Source organism: Dysidea avara, chromosome 1 (assembly GCF_963678975.1).
Source record: "Dysidea avara chromosome 1, odDysAvar1.4, whole genome shotgun sequence".
In the NCBI taxonomy this organism is placed as follows: Eukaryota; Metazoa; Porifera; class Demospongiae; order Dictyoceratida; family Dysideidae; genus Dysidea; species Dysidea avara.
Genome location: NC_089272.1, coordinates 50,732,651 through 50,753,247, shown reverse-complemented (window position 1 = coordinate 50,753,247; position 20,597 = coordinate 50,732,651). Strand labels below are relative to the sequence as shown.

General features: G+C 35.3%; 2 protein-coding genes across 3 annotated transcripts; both read left to right on the top strand.

Annotated features, from left to right (window-relative positions):
- Positions 1–1,957: 1,957 nt before the first annotated feature.
- LOC136247326 (uncharacterized) lies at positions 1,958–7,497 on the top strand. Its single transcript, XM_066038949.1, has 4 exons — positions 1,958–2,107; positions 2,166–2,490; positions 4,669–5,066; positions 7,378–7,497. The coding sequence occupies exons 1-4, from the start codon at positions 1,958–1,960 to the stop codon at positions 7,495–7,497; spliced, it is 993 nt and encodes a 330-aa protein (XP_065895021.1).
- A 582-nt stretch (positions 7,498–8,079) lies between these two features.
- LOC136268055 (uncharacterized) lies at positions 8,080–12,626 on the top strand. Of its 2 annotated transcripts, XM_066063289.1 has the most exons (5): positions 8,080–8,295; positions 8,380–9,045; positions 9,099–9,254; positions 9,747–9,992; positions 12,384–12,626. In XM_066063289.1, exons 2-4 carry the CDS (start codon positions 8,401–8,403, stop codon positions 9,750–9,752), a joined length of 807 nt encoding a protein of 268 aa, XP_065919361.1. In that variant the 5' UTR covers positions 8,080–8,295; positions 8,380–8,400; the 3' UTR covers positions 9,753–9,992; positions 12,384–12,626. The 2 variants fall into 2 exon arrangements, 1 of the variants encoding a protein (XP_065919361.1); XR_010706862.1 differs by lacking the exons at positions 8,080–8,295; positions 8,380–9,045; positions 9,099–9,254; positions 9,747–9,992 and adding an exon at positions 11,146–11,427.
- Positions 12,627–20,597: the final 7,971 nt, after the last annotated feature.

The window sequence follows — 20,597 nt, the reverse complement described above, 5'->3', positions numbered from 1 at the left end:
ATTTGCCTTCAAAACTGCCATCCATCCATTTAATTTTAACTTTGGTGTTATCTATTGTTAAAACCTGCCCAATCTGTGGTATCCAGTCCTTGTACTGCTCGCATTTCAATAGAACATAGTCCCCTTTAGTAAACTGCTCCAATGGCTTTTCTGATGAGTCTCCTTCAGTACTTTCTCTGGTTGTAGTTAATGATTGCTTCCCTTTCTTAGAGGGGCGATCCATGGCCTTGGATGAAGTAGTTCTTTTATCACCAATCACAATCTGAATGTCGGTAAACAGCAACAGCATAAAAAGTATGAATCTGAGTTTAAAACTATTCCAAAACCTTATCGTACTGAAATTTCAGGACCATGGAAATTTCAGGACCATGTGGAATAAAAGGCACCGAAATGTTAGGATATGGATAAAATGGTATTGAAATTTCAGGACCATACAGGTAAAAAGGTACTGAAATTTTATGACCATACAAGTAAGAAGGTACTGAAATTTCACGACCATACAGATTAAAATTACTGAAATTTCAGGACCATACAGATAAAAAGTACTGAAATTTCAAGACCATACAAGTAAGAAGGTACTGAAATTTCAAGACCAAACAGATAAAAAGTACTGAAATTCCAGGATGTTAAGGAAGTAAAGAGTACTGACTGTATGGGTAAAATGATACCCAAATTTCAGGATCTTTTGATAGCGAAGCATTGAAATTTTAGGAGGTTCTAATTATAGAAATTTGTGCAGTTCTCAAACACTGCATTAGAATCAGCTGGTTTTCCTAGTCACATTGCTCTAATACCCATATCTGGTAGTTTCGCTGTGTTAATCACCATACCAATTTGATTTACACTTATAATAACAATACTTGAATATCTAAGTACTCATAAATATTCATGTAATACTAATCAAGTTCTGAAATTTCAATTACCTCTACACTCATACCAGTTAGCTAGACTGGCAGGAAAAATTGTCATAACAACAACTGTTCACTTATTACGATGCCACGAAGAATGGCATCTATATTTCCTGTTACTTGACACACATCATGCTGGTAGCCATTGTTTAGAATAGAGACCAGTTGCATGCAAGTTCTAAAGCACGTTATTGTAGTTACGTCACAACTGGATGCTATGGTTGCCTGTCAAAATGTATTGAAGCCATTGGGAAAACAATGATAACTAATGGTGAAATCTTTGTTACTTACAAAGTAGACGGCAACAAAGTAGACGGTATGTTCCAATTATCTGTACACAAATAGAAACTACAGTGATTTCTCCATCTTTTCGTGGTTATTCGCTGTGAATAGGATGAAAGATGCCCAAGTTATAGAGCCATTAACTAGAAATTAGGCTTTCTATATGTATTAGTGAGTTCAGAGTCCGAAAACCATTCAGGAATGCTAGCAAATCTAAACAATAGAGTTTTCTGTGAATTGATTAAAGAAAAACATTGTCCTGATGAGCTAACAGGCTAACAGCATGTACAAGTGATTCTAACACTTGTTCATGTGCTGTACCTTGTCTAGACTTAGTCTCGTGCCCAGCCGGGCTCGCGCTAATGCGCAAACACCGTCTGGTGACAATGCTCGAGTTTCTTGGGCCCGGAAGTGTGATCCAGCCAAAATATTGGCTGGCCAATCAGAATCGATGAGTTGCGTAATCGTTTTAAAACACTAAAATACCATTCCAAAATGGCTAGGAATAAAGTAAAACTCAAATTAGGGCATTTACTTAATGTGATTTCTTCATTTATCGTATTAGTAGAGGATAGCGTATCATTTCTGGTGAAACATCGAGTCACGATTCACAAGGTGAAACCGAAAACAACTTGACAACTTACGTCTTGAATAGTGTAGGAGAGTAACTTCTAATAAACGGCTTTAAATAGTCGGCTTTAAATAGTCTGCTTATTCATCTACTTCCAATACATTCATTCTGTTTTAGACGTCCTCTTCGCTGAGTTATGCCGAGACGATTGTGTTGGCATTTTTCCCTGAAGGATACTCAGCCAGCTGATGGAGTATACATAGGCGTTGGCAACCAAGTCTTGTCAAAATATGGGCTGATAAAGGATGTGGCGCTCAGTCCTCAGGACGGAGATGAATGGATAAAAGTAAGTGTTGATGCAACACTTGATAATCATTATGTTTAATATGTTCGATTTTAATTAGGCTACTTTTCAGACAAATTCTAAGGCTAAGGTCCTGAATGTTGCAGAATTTGAGTGGAACAAGAATGAGTTTTGCAGACAATTCAAAAACTGCAGCTTAACTGAATCGTTCGTGGATATATTTAAAGGAGCTACCATTGAGATGCAGCCAAATGGAGACGATAGCAACCAACAACCAACTGTAATTCAGCCATCAAACAAGAGACGGCGCATTGAAGCCATGATTCCAGCTAGTCATAGTGTTAGACGTGCACCACAAGATCAGGATGAAAATGATGAATTTAATGGTGCCAGGATGGATGAATCTATCAGGTCATATTTTAAAGGTACTGTAGATGTTTTGTTTATAAAATATACAGCAAACAGTGGTCATGCATCATATAACTGCCTTGCCATGGCCAAAATGGCATTTCTCTTCCTTTAACCCTCTAACCGTCACAACCGCCATATGGCTGATAACTTGCGCACTGGGTATAATTTCCTCTTCGCTACAGCTTGTTTGTGTGTTTAATAATCTTACCATAAAATTCTTACACCCACAGAGTCTCGGTTACTGGGGTAAATGGATCCTTCGCAGACTATTGCATGAAAGTTACATAATCATGGCAATGTCTTGTGAAAGAAGACTAGCTAGTTTATTGGTTGTTTGAGTTGTTAATAGTGTATCATTTAAAAGGAATAAGCAAAGGTGATCTGTGCAGGCTTGGGGTCAAATACTTTGAAAAGTATTTAAATACAAATACTCTGAAAGTATGGAATACAAATACGAATACTTATACCCAGGGTGTATTTGAAATACAAATACTATTAAAAGCATTTAAATACTTTTATAATACTTGATCCTTTGATCTGAACTACACCTTACACAACCACCCAATAGTACACACCTCTGTTTTAATATTGTTCTAATAAAATTTCAAATGTATGGTAAACATAACTGTAACATTATAATGCCAGAAAACAATTGGAGTATATGGACTTCTTGCTCTTCTTAGATGACATTTTTTAACTATATGTTGCAAGGTTTGAATGCTCATACCAACAGTTCATAATATACAGTAGAGAGGGAGGAAGAGTGTCCAACGCTATATCTCCCTTGCTCTCTACATTATGAACTCTTGCTAGTACTTATATACTTACTATTCAACTTCAAAGAAAAGTAAGTTCTTTATAACTCTTCCCATTCAAAGAAATTGAATAATTAGCGTTTGATATATTTTACAGATTAAGGTGTCAATAAGTGAAAGAGATCATCTTCCAACAAAATATATTTTACAGATTAGGTCATACAGATTCTCTTTCAAGCAAAAGTATTTGAGGTATTTCCAGAAAGTATTTAAAGTTTTTACATGAAGTGTTTAAATACAAATACATGTTGTTTCAAAACTTCATAATACAATTACAAATACTCAAAAATAGTATTTAAATACAGCTAAATACAAATACTCATGTATTTGACCCCAAGCCTGCAATGGGGACAGGTACAAGATACTTTTTCAAGACACGGCATGGTGGCCGTGCATTTCTTTACGCATACGCATTGGCGTAAACTCGAACAAGCTAGACTTGATGTGAATTGTTCCATGACGTAGCGACTTAGAACTGTATTAGTAATGGTATTATATACTCTCAGCTAGTTTGATAGAGATAGGAACATCTTTACAGTTGCTTTTACCATTTTTGTGATTTTATTGTTTAATAACAATCTTGTGGTTTATGCTGTGTAGATAAAAACACCACAATGCAAGTTCCTTATTTCATAGTTAGTGTTTTGATATATAGTTACTAAGTGGACATCCATTTAAGTTGGCTAATATTCGGTACATGGTATGCTCTGCTGGCAAACCAGGCTTATTGTTTTCACCTGAATGTATGTCCCAACTATTAAGTACCAAAGTAGTGAAGTGGCTGTTTTAACTATGTTAAGCCCATTACATACCATTACCAATGAAGAATGCTATGAGAAGAACTGCTGCAATCCAATGTAGCCATGATGAAGAAATCCAGATGATTCTCATTGTAAATGTATATAGGGAAGTCACCACATAATGCTATTATGAATCAACACCTTGTACTGTCTACAAAATAAACCTTGTATTGTCAGCAAAGATAAATGGGACAAAGGAGGATAAAAGTAGGTCCATGAAGCATGCATTGTTCACACAAGGTACTTGTAGAATCAGCTGTAGATATCGAACAGTAAAAAAGTCAAGCTTGTAGCCTTAGCCGTTATCGAGATAGGCTAGCATCAGGCATACAGTCAGTAGAAAATTTACTGACTATTTAAATTTTGTAGCAATCTATTTCTCATACTAAAGGCATTTTTGGATTTGGTTATACCTAACGAATACTGCCAAGCTTTGTGAGGGTGGTTTTAGTGCAATCTTTTTTGACTAGAGAGTGAAAACCTTCATGATAGTACTATCGTGCTGTATGTCTATATATCATAAATGATTATGTAACACCGCATATAACTTATAATGGTTGTTGTTTTGATCATCTAGGTTACTATGAATTACCTGTCAACTGTTTGAAGCCTCCCTGTGAGGAGTGGCTAGTTAGGGATTATTCGGAAAAAATGGTAACACAACTGAAAATTGAAATGATAGCCAACAATTTCAGCGATGTTCAACCTTTACTGGCTATTGTTGATATTGGAAGTAATGATACTTACAACTCAAACAACAAAGAGGGCTACAAATACTCTACAGTGGGTGGGAACCACTCCAGGCAAGCTTTACAAGAACTGCTATCTGAAAATCCAAATTTGGCCAACAACATACAATATAGTCATAGATTGTGTGCTGTTTATTTGCCAATGGAAACTAAATTAGTCAGACGCTTAGCGTCGAAGCATAACAGGGCGGCATCATTTCATCATGACATGAATACATGGGAATGGGTAAGATTTTTGTAACACCTACACATACTGTATCTATCAGACATGTACACATGTGTAGTGTATAGTAGAGCCTGTTAATGTGGACACAGGAAGTACCTCAAACGCTTACTTGCTCATGATCCCAAAGCAATATGTGTTAAGATCACAATACTATTGCCAAATTGCTCAATGCACAGGATGTACTATCATCCTTGTATATTTAAAAAAATATATATAATATGCCAATGTAGGGGATTTCCCATAGAGTTATGTTGTAATGCCATCATTTATCTGTTGATTCACTGGTTTTTATTGTTTAGACCCCTACTTCATTTTAAAATTAATATACCATTAGTTTGTTAAGGTTTTTGTTATAGCTACAGCTATGACGTATGCATGTGACTGTTTTATTAGAAGATTAAATGTGGCTTTTGCATTTCCTTTTTTCCTTCTATCTGCTGGTCGTCTTTTCTTCATGCTAAAAAAACCCATATTGAGACGTTTGCTTTCCATATCAACACCTCGACACCACAAATTTATTTAAAGCAAAAAAATTACACTCTGAACAAAAATATAAGGTATGTCATTACTACGCCCTTTAAATATCACATATAGTTCCGAGTAGGCACCGGCCGATTATGCCAGCATAATTTAAAGCATAATAGGTGGCCAAAAGCATCAAGCATAATGCCAGCATAATAGGGACGATGTTTGAAAAATTAATTAAATGCGCAATACGCGCGCCTGAAAGAAAGCAAATATTCACTGCCAATAGTATTATTAGTGCATTTTATAATTAAAAACACGTAATACAACTTATTAAACCGTTTCTTTGTTGGTTATTCACACTTTGCAAAAATAAGATCGAGATACTCTAATAGAGCAGTCACTTACTCTAATAGAGCAGTCAGGAAAGGCTGATATACTCTAATAAAACAGTCAGTTCTAGAGCATAATTTTGATTTTGAAAGCATAATTTTGAGCATAATAGGCTTAATTTTTGAGCAATGCTCAAAAGCATAATAGGTAAAATTTCGGGCATAATAGGCCGGTGCCTAGTTCCGAGATACTCTAATAAAGTAATCACCCTAATGCAACAGCCACGTTCGATATTCTGTCACATGTATATGACATGACTGTAGCTATCCAAAAACCAAATAAACTAGTGGTATTGATTTATGGATGTAAACAATAAAAACTAGTGAAGCAATAGATGAATGATAGTATTACAATGTAAAATTCTTACTCTACATATTACTTTTTTAATAAGCAAGTATGATAGTGCATACTGTGTATTGAATAAGGACCCCAAAAGGTACATACCACTGGTAAGTTTGCTATTTTGGCAAAAAAATGGTGATCAAAGATGTGTCATTTAGCCTCTAGCCTCGTGACCATGGTCAGGCTGTGAGGCAGACCAAAAATTAGGTTTGGACAACCTTTTAAGAGTCAAGATGTTTCTAGGGTACTTTTTGGAGGCGGTATTTTAGCATTCCCTGTTCATTATTGGGACGATCCCTGCTCAAATATTTCTACTGTACAGTTTGATTGTATAGGGACAATGAAGGCAGGCATGGTCCGTGACAAAATGTAACTGGCGAGCTAAAACCGGCCATTTTCTCACATTCCTTGAATTCAATGTTATTGCATCTCGGTAACAGAAGAGTGGACAGCCAAAGTTTCAGCCTTTAATGATGAATGGTCTTGGAGTTATGGTGCTTGAAAATTGGAACAGTGCTAAAACTCGATTTGTGCAGCAACAACATGAGAAATAAATTACAAGTGCTTAAATAATCGATCATATCTATCTGTACACCATGAATTGGCAAATCAATCACAAGGTATGGTGCTTTCCCTGTACATTTCCGTGTTTACTAAGAAGAAGGCCATTCCAGTTAAGAAATTACAGCGGTGAATGTATTTTTATCACATCGTAAATAACTGCCCACAACTCGTGTATCCTTTGCTATGTGAACATGAAACTACGATTTTCTTACTTTCCATAAACAGGCAAATCTAGTGGTATATAGGTTTCATTGATGTGAGCTTACTTTCAGTGCATATGAATACAATTAATTTGTGCGTAAAATTTTTCATATAACGCTCGTTTATTTTTACCTAGTTTATTTCTATACGGTTTTATGGCAAAAATTGAAATTTGCAAAACGGCCAGTTTTCACTCAGTGGGTCACAAATATCACCCATATTTGTGATACTGTTTTTCAGTTGATCCTACCTATTAGTCATGCCCTTTATTGTTTAAGCAAAAAACATTGCCCTGAATATGGATTATCATAATCAGTTATAATTATCATGGTATTTAATCACACAGGTTGTTCAATGTCGCAAGCTCCTCTATGAGGTGTCAGGCACACCAGATGACCAGGAGCCACCAACTAATAGACCTGATAGATGGAAAGATGCCTGTTCCTCTGTACTGGCTTTGAAATAAGTAGCTAATTTGTAAGATATTTTTCACGGTATAATATGTTTTATGGATTGCATGGCAGACTCATAGCAGTCTAGCATTAGCAGGGTTATTGTAAAGCTGGAAGCACTGCTCTTCCTTATAATTCAAGCTTGCCTCACTAGTTTAGTAGAATGTAGTACATGTTTGCCACGGGGCTTGGTCATGATGTCACAGTGTGTATGCTGCATGTATACTTGTTCATATGGCTTAGTTCCAGTAAATCATTTAAGTTAAGCACTGTCTTTATTAACAAAAGATATTTTAAAAGTAATAGAATACTTTTTGTTACTGTCATGTTGTGCAATGTGTTGCTCTTATGTTTTAAAAGTAACTTATAAAATATATTATATGTTACATTTTAGCAATGAGTGTTAACTAATATATACATAGCTAGGTTGTTTTGTACAGTGTACCTGCAGATGTACCAGTAGACATTTAAACCCTGATAAAGTTCCTGAATTTTCTTTCTACTGTTAATACTTTCAAATTCTAAAACAAATTCATGTTTAAAACATTGTGTGATTTGTTTTTCCTGTAATTTACTGCAAAATCTGGCATAATTCTAGATATTGTACAATGTCAGATTACAGAGGTGACTTGTTAATCCAACAACCTCCTTAATCCAGCAAAATTTATGGCTCCCATTGAGCATCGGATTAGAGAAGTTTGACTGTACAAGTTGTCTGGGCTGCGTGTACTTACCAAGCAGTATTTGAATGAATTCTCTACAGTATATTCACAGTCTACAATTTACAGTATATCCCATATGCTATAACACAGGTATTTTTACTGCTTAATTCTCACATAACTACTGCATGCTAATTTTTGTGATTTTCACACATAATTTTTTGGTATTGCCTGTAGGTAGAACAACTAGACGAAAGAATGATTTTCTTTCTTGCTACTCTACCAAATGAAACCTTTGTTATATTATCAAGCATTTTTAAGAAATACTTGAATGGAGAATTTGGCTACCAAAATGTGCCCAGAAGTAAAAAAGGTATAAAGTCTAGTCTTGATTTAAAAGGATCTACTTTCAAACCTTTTCGAGCATTAGACATTTCCACCATCCATGAGCTATTATTAAAAATAGAAGACGAGACAATGACAATAAAGGAAGCAATGATGCAGTGTGGTGACATAAAAAAGCTGCACAAGATACAGCAAGCATTCGTTAAAGGAATGGAATTGGATACGTGGGAGAAGGCTGTTGAGGTATATCCTCAATTTGCGACGGCCGAGAAGCTTGAACCATTTAAGCATCTAAATTTTTCAAAGGCTGAACTACCTCCTCAGTTTCTCAACTATTGCCAATATATTAAGACTCCTGGTAATGTTAGTGATATCAATACAGACAAGTTATTTTCATTTAACTACTTGGATTGCACCAGCATATTTTGGAAGAACAGCGTTTCAAACATTTCCGTTAATGCCATTGACACTATATTTACAACTACAACGGTTAGGTTCACAGGATTTACTCTAGCTGTACTGGATTATGCTCAATCAAATGATACAGACACTGACCAGGTTTTTATCCAGCACATTATGTGTTGCATACTTTTGAATTATGTTTCTTTTAGATGCTGGATGAGATTAAAACTTCAATGAGGATAGTGCGTGGAGTAAATTACAGCGTTGGGAAGCAACACTTTACAGTAATAGTACTTTGCTATCTCTCACAGCTTAGCACCTTTTCAGCTGCCCTAAATGATGTTTATGATGAAACTCAGATGGCTGTATGTTCACTACCTGTAGAAAAAGAAGAGGTATATGCACACATTATATGTATGTGTTTCTATATACGTATTTACTATATACATTTAACACTGCAATGATCCTTTAAACTAGAGGAGGCTCAACACACTTTTCATTAGCTGATAAGATTATATAAAGTAATTGAAAACTACTTTAGGGAGCTATCAATAAAAACTAGGTGCTAATCAAAAACTTTTCTCATGAAAATTTAATAGCACTGAACGTGGTTGGTTGGCAATTGGAGCCATCATATCACATGATGGAAGAGCTTGTCTAAAATTGCTTTTAGTTTTCCACCTTATCAGCCTGGAGAAGCATAATAGATACAGCTTCAATTCACACGATTGTAGTATTCATACTGAATAATTTGATGCTCTAACCTGTAGTCGATGTGTAATTGTAATTGTTTCTGTCTGTCATGAAACACGTGTTACACAGGGCCAGATAGATTTCACATTTTATTGTTTTTGTAGATGTAACATCAGTAAATTCCCTTAATGAAGTAACAATTGGTATGTTAGTGGCAAAGAGTGGAGTACCCGCACCACTACCAATGGAACACGACAATTTTTTTTTGAAGACAAAGGACCAATCTTACTATGATGCTTCAACTGGAAAGATTGTGTTTCAGTACCAGAAGCCAGTTGCATTGTTTGAGACTCTATTACAATTGTACACAACACCTACTGACTGGACTTTGTTATCACCAACTGGAATTGGTATGTAATAATAGACTGTTTGTGTGTAATAGCAAAACTGGTCACTTTTGAGAATTGTTCATAGTAAGCGTATTTCCTTGCATAAAGGCCTAGGCCCATTTCCTTCCCAGCATTATTGACCCAACCTGTAAACAAATAGGGCCTTTATTTGAGACCGGGAATTTATTTTTGATTGATCCGACTGATACCCAGTATTTGGGTAATGGTAGAACAGGATTACTGTAATGATAAGCATAGAAAGCAGTGATACAGTACGTGTGTTGAATATATAAACAAATGTAGGCAAGGCTGGAAATAGCCATTTCATACATTTTTGCATGCGTGCGGACTCGCCCACACTACTCATGTGATTACTTGAGTACCGTCACCCCTCAGAAGGCTCTAAACTAACAAGTATGGAGAAGCACCAGCAACATGGGAAACGATTAAAGCCATTAACAGTGGACTCCCCCAGGCCTCTATTTGAAACCAGGTGCTTATTTTCAAAATGTGTTGGAACCCCTCCCCAGCTTATAATCGAGACAGATGTTTAATCAAATGCGGCTTTTATACGAGGAAATATGGTATTCAAAAATAGGAGTAGATATGTGTATTTTGTAAGTTTGACTTGAGGAGTCCATCTACTATCTTGGCTAAGATGCATTGCTATATGAAAACTAGTTGAAATAGGCTTGTATAAGTGCACAACATAAGCTGCATGGAGTAGGGCGTATATTTCATAAATGGCTCAGATCATGAAGTGGTTGCAAGCTATTTGGAATTGTATGAAGAGGATGAGGTCAAGCATATCGATGGTGTATGGCCAGTTTTCATTCTCAGCAACTATATTTGCAGCTTTGCGCACCTCCAGTGCAAAGTAGGAAACCCACAATTTATCTCCAAATTGGTCTTTGAGTAGCTCAATCATGATACAAACAGGGCGGGTGGGTGGGACCCTTGATATGCTCGACTGTCACCCTCTTCATACAATTCCAAATAGCTTGCAACTACCTCGAAGTCTGAGCCATTTATGAATTATATTTCAGTGGGCTATCAATAGTGAGGTTTGTAGCTGCAGCCAAATGAGAGTACCGCTCTACCGTAGACTGAGTCCTCTGGTGGTTTATTGTAAAACCTTTGAAATACTGACTACTCTGAGGACCAGTTGGCTGCCTTATGTCACTTGTGGTTATGCCTACATCGATGATGAGGCATTTCTGACTGAGTATGCATTGAAAATTGTTATATCAATGCTGGATTGTTCTAACATTGACTTAAGCCAGCAAGCAAGTGAGCTAGAGGAGATTGTATTGTATGGTTTGTTAGTGGCTAGTTTCTTGTCCATGGATGGATTCAGTTCTCTTCTCATAAGCTTGAAAAGCTGAGACTGGGCGTAAAGTCAGATTACTTGGAAATGAGGGGGGAAAGTTGAGCTCTTTGTGATCCGGCTACTAAGGTAAAAACAGACTCCATCTGATTTGTAAGCTTGTCTAGATTTGAGATAAATCTGCTGACCTGTAAGGCCCATCCTTTCCATAAGTCTGGATCCGCCTCTGGGATATAACGTATACTTTGCATGATGTAATTGAATTCCAATGATATCAATTGTATGTATTTACCACTAACAAATAAGAATACAGTATTTACTCTAAATAATGCACCATTGAAAAATTCACCATAATATCACTGGGACTTAGTAGATAAAATGATTTCTATAGTGAAGTACCGCGTATTTCCGAAAATATTTGTTAGTGCTTTATGGTTTATCACAGTAACTTACGATACCAGAAATTAATTCGTAACTTAGCTCTTGTGTTTCAGTATTATTTCTTGTTAATTTCAGTACCTTTTTTGTTACTAAAATTTAATACCTTCTTTCATGTAAAGTACTGAACCTTTTTTGTTCTGGAGGCTATGTATAAAGAATTTCTGTAGCATTTCTTGTCTGATGGCTTTGTGTAAAATACTGAAATTCGGTACCTTTTTGTCTGTGAAATTTCAGCACCTCATTTATATTTGTGGTTCCATGTAAAGTACTGAAATTTCGGTACCTTTTTGTCTTTGTGACTGTGTAAAGTAATGAAATTTCAGCACCTCATTTATATTTGTGGTTCCATGTAAAGTACTGAAACTTCGGTACCTTTTTGTCTTTGTGACTGTGTAAAGTAATGAAATTTCAGCACCTCATTTATATTTGTGGTTCCATGTAAAGTACTGAAATTTCGGTACCTTTTTGTCTTTGTGACTGTGTAAAGTAATGAAATTTCAGCACCTCATTTATATTTGTGGTTCCATGTAAAGTACTGAAATGTTGGTACCTTTTTGTCTTTGTGACTGTGTAAAGTACTGAAATTTCAGCACCTCCTTTATATTACTATACTGTATGAATATTTGATCTTTTTGTATACCCAGGTTCCATGGTGATTGCTGCCTTGAAACAAGGGAGAAATATTCTGTACATCGAAAACAATAGCATAAACTACATCCATGCTAAAATCCGTGCTGTAAAATCGATGTCTCTTGGTTCTTTAGAAAAGGATAGTCATGGAAGTGAAGACTGAACTGTAATGTTGAACTGCCGACATAATTTTTTTGTGTTGTTCTATTATATTGTTTCAAATTATGCAGCAATATTGACTATGTAATTATTAAAATTTATCACATGCAAAATCAAGTAATTCTCCATCACAACTGGTCTGAAATAAATGCTTCGAAATGGTCCACAATTTATAATGGTTGCAAAATAAAGCAAATTTGCTCAAAAGTTTCAGACAATAAAATGCATTTTGGATTTTCCCAGTGCATTTTGGATCCTGTTCGTGACAGCAGTTTTTATTTACCACGATTACCTCAATCGTTTCGTAAATTAACTAGGTTTAATTGTATCAATGTAAACTTCATAATGTATTATCTGTTGCACCAATTTGATCATATGTGCCTATAATGATGTATTGCTGTTAAAAGCTACATAAAACAGAATTGAAAGTACATGTATATAAATAACATGTCTATTATGTATATAGTGTATTTGCGTGCATAACTATATGAATGGTACAAGCAAATAAATGTATGAATCTATATACTACTGTACATGGTTCAAAATTTCAAATAATTGGTTTGGATCTACAGTTAGTAACTCTTCTTGCAGCTGTTCATAATTTCCAGCTGGCATCATCATGAGTGCAGATTCCTTGGGTTTTCTTACAAACCTCTGAAATATGCTCAGTATTATAGCAACTTTTCCTGTAAGCTTTGAAATATATTTGCTCTTGTACAGATGGTTAGTGTACAGGTAGTAAAGGACTGTACATGAGAATTCTATAACAGCAATGGTCATTAATATTTTGAAGAATATGACATACCACGTGTTGTTAATGTTACCACTGAAATACAAGTAGAGGACCATATGACATCCTAAATTAAACATGTAGCTCATATACAACATTGCTGTTGCAGCACTTCTGAAGGGTTTGGCTGTGCACAAGTAAACTAAGAATATGACCCAGACACAACTATACAATGCCAGTGTTTTATTAACACCTAGCATTTTATTACATACTGCAAGCAACACTGGACGAATCAGCAATTCTATCCCACAATAGTTACATTGTTTCATTTTGAATGGAGCCTGATAAGCATCTAAATATGGCTTCAGATAGTTACTAACAAACCGGCATCTATAAGAGAATTTGGTGAAAATCAAAAGAAATATCATTGGCATTAGTATAAGAAGAACTACCAATAAGCATATTATAAATAGGGCAATGAATTTTGCCCCTAATAGCTTGATGCTTGAATCCCACGACCAGATTATACTAGTCTCAGTATTGTCTCCAACTATCTCATGTACGGTTGTAAAAGATACTAAAACTTTAGCTGTTACCAGTAGTATCTTACCGTATGATAACAGGAAAATGGTGGCAATTACTGGGATTACTCTCTTTCTAGTAAGTCTCTCAACATAACTGGAATATCTACTTGCTATTGCTAAAACACCAACAATACAGAGGAGATACGATGGGAAAACAAACTGCAGCCATGTTTTGTCATATTCTGTCATGCCATGATAGAAACATGTCTCAATTCCAAGATCCAAGTTGCTTAATGACAATAACACAATCAGAATATTTTTATGTGATGGAAATGCAAAGTGGCCATTCCAAACAGTTAAATTAGCATACACTATAAAGCCATTGATCTTACCATCCACTACTGTCAAGTTCAGAGTAAACAGACAAAACACTAACAATATTCCAGCTATAAAGAAAACTGGTAGTAACCACAACATGTCATTTGAACACTTCTTACACTTGAAGGAACCAAACACAGCACTAAGTCCAGGAGGACAATGTCCACAATGTAAACCTGTCCTGTTTCCATTGCATTGAGTGTCAGGCTTATCTAACTGCAGGTCATTTGGCTTTCCTTTGCAGAATATGTTAATGCAAATGTATACATATAATATAGTGTGTTCTTTAGTGTATGCTATCCAACTATTATAATAATGTCGAAGACTGAGCATCCCTGTGTCTATGTTACATTTCAGAGTTGGAAATACTGTTTGTAAGTGTTTATTGCATTTACATGAATTGCTTCGAAGCTCAAAACCAGGTGGACATGTTTGATTGAAACTAATGTAATAACGATAATAAGTGAGTTTTGTAGCACCAAATGAGCTAAAAGTCATGAAGCATGTTTCTGACGTATTAGTGAGTGCTCTATAAAATAATGGCATGCATGCTGCTATGTGTACTAACTCCTTCAAGTTGGGTGGCTGGTATGGTACTAATTTGCATGGCTTATCAATAGCATTGTGGCGGTCAACAAAGTCTGATACATCTCTCCATAAATAGGATGAAGAACTTGTGATTTTGCTACTAGGTACTTGTGTTAACTTGATGGGAATTGACTGACCAGGGTATATTGGTGTGGTTGTAAAATTGTCTCTGAAACAATCTACTACAGTACCATTATCACAGTAGCAGTATGTAGGTTCTCGTCTGTCGATAATATTAATTGTTGTGTCACATTGAATTACTTTTTTGTACACATCACCTGGAGTAGCTGTATGGAATGCACCATTTGGTAACCACTGGCAACTGTGTAGTAGTGTACCATATAATATGCTAGTGTAGTTGTGATTGTTGTTGAAGACCAAACTGAAATTGATTGTGTTACTGTTAGTGAAGTCTTGATCTAACCTTCCTTTGTTTGACAGAAACTGAAATGTACATAAATATTCATTGAAATCCTCACTAAATACTATCAGTGATCTCTGCTCTGTTGTATTTGAATTTGCACAATTGCATGAAATATTAAGTGTGGCACCTTCTTGTATGTACATAAATCTTACATTTAAGTTTATGATTACATCAACACTGTTTAAGGAAAACTCATTATTTCCTTCAAATGTTATAATTGTATTATCAATCATAATCAGCTGTTGATACTGTAGTGAATTGTAATAAATCAAGTTATTATTAAATCTAACAGTGTGAATATCGGTGATTTGAATATTGAAATCAACATTTGATTTAAATGTACAATTTGCAATGCTTACATCTGTCGTATTGTTAGTTATTGATTTCCAGGCACAATTTCCATCTTTGTTGTAGGAAAAATCTGTCGAAATAATATTAATCTTCACTTTCTGTTGTCTGACAAAGGATGTAAAATTTACTAATTGTCCAGTGTTGTCACTAAGGGTGCAGTTTTTAATTTCAAAAGAAATTAAAGCAGAGGATTTTTTCTTGCGCAGTTTAAGGACTTTAATCTCCATTATCGGAAAATCGGTGCTTCTAATTTTTGCAAAGGTGCTACCATAAACAAAAACAGAATTACCCATACTTGAATTAATAGCAAAATGAACTACTGGAGTGTTTACATCAATATTCAGTATCTCAATGTTTACGATGTTAACATGAATTGTAATATTCTTTGATGGATATATAGACCAAATAAAGATGAATATGATATACTTTTTGTTTCTCTAATAGTCTTTCGCTTCATATGAAAGGACTGATTGACACTCATACAACATATTGTACAGTTCTGAATGAGAACATTGTTCTCTGACTGTGTTTGGTTGTGATGGACACCATCTATTGTATCCACATACACAAGGATAATTCCACCCATTGGTCTGAGAGAGTTACCTGACAATTTGTTATTGTGATACACTGTGATGTTTACAAGTGTTGATGATCCCAGTACATTTATACCAACTATACCATGACCAAGACTGTTCTCAAATGTTATGTTGGACAATACTATTAACTGTACATTGAGTAAACTAATTGTTGCTGTAAAATTGTGCAATGTGGGGTATACATTACTCATTCCACAGTTTGTAAATTTCACATTTTGTACACTCACTCTTATTGAGCTGTTAATGTATATGGCAGCATTGCTTGTGCAGTTAATGGTAACAGAAGTTATCCCAGTAATTGAAAGGTTTTGTACTTTTGTTATTGACAGCTGCTTTTGTAAATAGTACTCACCTGGGTTTAGTATTATTTTTGTGTCGGAGGTGAAGTACCTTGAACTTTCATGGTTAATGGCTTCCCATGTCACAGTTGATTCAGCCTCATTTCTGTCACTGTAAGACTCTGGTATGATGTTGTATGTTTTCAGAGCAAGAATTTCTTGTATGGTAAAAAATATTAATGTCGCAATGATCTTCATAGTAAGCTCATTTACTCTTGTCAAGTCTTGTGCCTATTTTAGTTCACAATCACTATTTCTTGTTTATATACTGTACTTTATCCTATCACATTCTTAATAGAATTGTATCATTTTGGTTTCATGGTATACAATAGAATAGTATACCCCCGGTATACAGTAGCTGCATGTGTACACACGTAATAGGACTATTTCGTATTGTACACTACATAACGGCAACACTCTACATGTGTTTCTTTTCAAACATGAAATTGAAAGTAGTCTAGTGAGCTTCAAATGTGTGCATAAACATAATTAAGTAGTAAACATTTTAGCTGATCTTCATCTAAATGTTATATAGCTTGTAGAACTCTCCACGAGAATCTAAGGTGTGCCCTAATGCATTTGCCTGTTTGCTAATCTCCTCTGAGCATACACTTTATCTGGCCAGATTTCCTTCCCGCTTTATCACTTGGTGTGGGGGAACATGTACCTCTAACGTGTACAGCAATTATATAGAAAGGGCTAAGCAGACAAGCACTCCTTATACAGTATCCATGTAAATAAGTTCAGTCAAGTTGTGAAAACACAAACATTTTGCATGATAGACTTATGGCGTGTTTCACATCATTAAGTTTGGGCTATCATTACATGATCATATTGTCAGCAGTGTATACCATACAAGTCTTTTGTGGTTTGGTATCCAACACAGTTCACCCAGATTTTGTTTAAATTTGCTTGTTTCTGTAGATGTGTATATAGCACAAATCATAGTGTCAATATACAAATGTACAGCATAAAAAGTCCCAAGACATACGTAGTTGCTAATCCAGCAGGTCCCTTATCAGTTAAGTAGAGTGGAGAATGTAAGGAAATGACTTTATTGGGAAAACGTTTTGAATGAGACAATCTACTGTATGTTTACCTAATTTGGCAATTGCTTTATCAAGAGATTTTAATGAATAACAATGTTAAAGAAAATTTAGCTTACAACTCTTCAGGTTGAGTCTTTTCATCAACAATTCATTGTTTGTGAATGATCAATCACTGAAATTGATTTTCCTTTTCCTTAATTTTGGCATGATGTGAACTGTACTAAAGCAGCAGAAATATGTGGTATTTGAGTCCATCAGTAAAAAGAATGTATCACACTTTGTAGGTGTTCAAATACACTTCAAAAACTTACCAAATACATTTTGTGTTTGCAACATTACAAACAATCAGTGAATAGTTTTGCAGTACAAGTAAAGATACACAACAACAATATTATATAATTTCACTCCCAACAGGGTGTATCTTCATTTTGATGAATGTTGAATTGTATCATTTACCATATAAATCTATGTGGTCCTCCATGATTGCAGTTGAGGTTAATGTGGAAACAACCAGAACCATACCACCATCCACCTGGTACTTTGCCACCATGACCATTATTAGGACAGTTGTGGTTGGTCCATAATTTTGAACAACCTTCCATTTTGAGAGTGTGTTGCAAAACTAAAGGATCAGTCAGGGTGATTCCAGTAAATCCTGATGCTCTGGGCCTATAGTAATCATCTGGTGGTCCTTCTTTAAAATGGCTATTGTGTAGTTGGTACCATTCTTAAAGGTGAAGTCAATACAAAGCTCCCACTATCCTTGGCTAGTTAAACAGTGTATAGCTTTCAATCTGAACCAAAATTCATTGTGCAGGCTACCAAATCCATCTTCATATTCAATCCATCCTCTGTGAAAATTTGTAGAATATGCAACATCTCTCCTCTAAATAACCATCCATCCTCCTCCTCCTGAGATAGTATCACAGTAAACTTTGACATTGGAACATTTTACTCCACAGAAGTTAGCAACAGTGTAGATTCCTGAAGCCTTTTTATTGAAGTGATTGTTATAATTGTATCCAAGACAATAACAGTTCTCAATACACTGTAATAGGACCACTGTTGATAGTAATGTTTCTAATTTATATTAAGGGTCTATATTATATACGTATATATCCACTTATGGATTAACCTGTTGGGAATCTTTTGAAGAGTACACTACTTAGAACAGTGGAAATCCCAGCACACTGCATTTATGCAGTGTGCTGTATGCACATTAGAATAGATTATATACGTATATAACAAAATTCCTTTAATTAATTCATTAGAAGTGTTATCATATGTACATGTGCATAGCATATGTGACTGTGCCTGTGAAAACAGTGCATGTGGGCACAAACTACACTCCATCATGCTACAGGTCATATCCTGTAAGCGTTCGAGCATTAATCGGATGGCTGCAGGTTCGAGGCTGTCCAGGTCCAGTCATGGATTTTTTCTCCTTTCTCCACCTTTTCAAACATACTTTCTGTAACAACTTTAAACAGGCTGTAGGACCATGTGTCCTACAGACCTTCAGCACTTGTGCTGTAAAGCCTTGATAAATTAAAAAAAAACATATCTCAGTAGTGGAACAGAATGTTTACATTCTGTAACTTGGTAAATGCATCATAAAGCCAATTAAATGTTTACTAGGAGCTGAAAATTTCATTGTCATAGTGTAATGGAAGTTCGAAAAAGTAGGCAAAATCATGTGCCCACATGCCCTATTTTCACAGGCCCAGTCACATATGTATATCAATATCACATGATTTCACTGATTGATCTACTTCTACTTCTAATCATTGTATGCATGGTGATACCAGCCTTGATTTATAACCTTTGAGCAGGGGTGGTGATCAACAATCCACACAAATTGACTGAATTGATGGATGTGTTTTTGAAGGTCACAGTACAATAACCAATGGTCTTACTTTTTTTTTTAATTGTCCTTTCTTCTAGCTATCAAAGGGTGTTTTGGGGAGAAGTATTTTGAATATTTACTACCCGGACTCACTACTCCAGCTGCAATACAACAGAATGACATGCTAGTCGAGGACAAACACTGATGTGTGGGTGACATGCATGTAGCTACTTCAGTCATAGAATTATTAGCTATAAACAGAAAACATCAAACCTGTTTAAATTATGTGTTTGTAACTTAAATATATTATTGAAAAAAATATTTGATTTTTAAAGCTACAAATATAATACATATACAGATTTGACGTCTGGTATTTACCTACAGAAATTTAAAGTAAGAAAAGATAACCTCTAAGATAGCATATATAAACAATTACAAAGACAAATGTCTAATCCAAAACAAAAAAGTGCAGCTATCAAAATAAGGCTGAACCTAGTTTGTAAAATGCATCAAAGGACAGTGGCCTAGAAATGACTGGAGTAACACCAATGTTAATTAGTATTAAAATGTAATTAGCAATTAATTGATATTTATATTATTGCAGCCATTTATTAGCTGCCACCATTATGTATTTTTCAAAATAGTCTGTTGTTATGATGTCTGCACTCTTCTCACATAACAGGTTTGCTGTTTTAGTTTACATGTTGGTTACAGGAAGACAGCTAACACACTAGTGTAGTGTAACTTCCTAAATTTGATATGATAGTATCAAAAGTTGATGGATGACACAGTATGATATTTCCGCATCAGTGGATATCAAGTGTTCATAATGTTTGTATCTCCATACAAGTAATACAAACTCTTGATGATGGTAACTCCGCATCACAAATTCTGTTACAAAACGTGTGCAGCGTGGCAAATTTTGAGCCTTTACCATCAGCCAACCACAAGATTAATGATGATAATTATTTATCTAATCCAAAACAACCAAGCTGTAAAAAAAGAGTGCGGCCCTGAGAAAGGCTATGGTGAAAAAAGATGTGAAATCCAAGGTGGTGGCCAAGAAATGGCTGGGATGGTAGGTTAATGGTAAAAATTTTAATAACAACAATTCAGGTGAATTTGGTGCCGCTTGGTCTTGGCACAAAATTCACCTGAATTGTCGTTATTAAAATTTTTACCATTAACCTACCATTACAGCCATTTCTTGGCCGCCACCTTGGATTTCACATCTTTTTTCACTAC

Excerpts from the sequence above, each read along its gene's own strand:
- LOC136247326 (XM_066038949.1), top strand. The coding sequence starts at position 1,958 with ATGCCGAGACGATTGTGTTGGCATTTTTCCCTGAAGGATACTCAGCCA. Across the intron at positions 2,108-2,165 it reads ACGGAGATGAATGGATAAAA|GCTACTTTTCAGACAAATTC; the intron begins GTAAGTGTTGAT and ends GATTTTAATTAG. Across the intron at positions 5,067-7,377 it reads ACATGAATACATGGGAATGG|GTTGTTCAATGTCGCAAGCT; the intron begins GTAAGATTTTTG and ends TTAATCACACAG.
- LOC136268055 (XM_066063289.1), top strand. The coding sequence starts at position 8,401 with ATGATTTTCTTTCTTGCTACTCTACCAAATGAAACCTTTGTTATATTA. Across the intron at positions 9,046-9,098 it reads ATGATACAGACACTGACCAG|ATGCTGGATGAGATTAAAAC; the intron begins GTTTTTATCCAG and ends TGTTTCTTTTAG.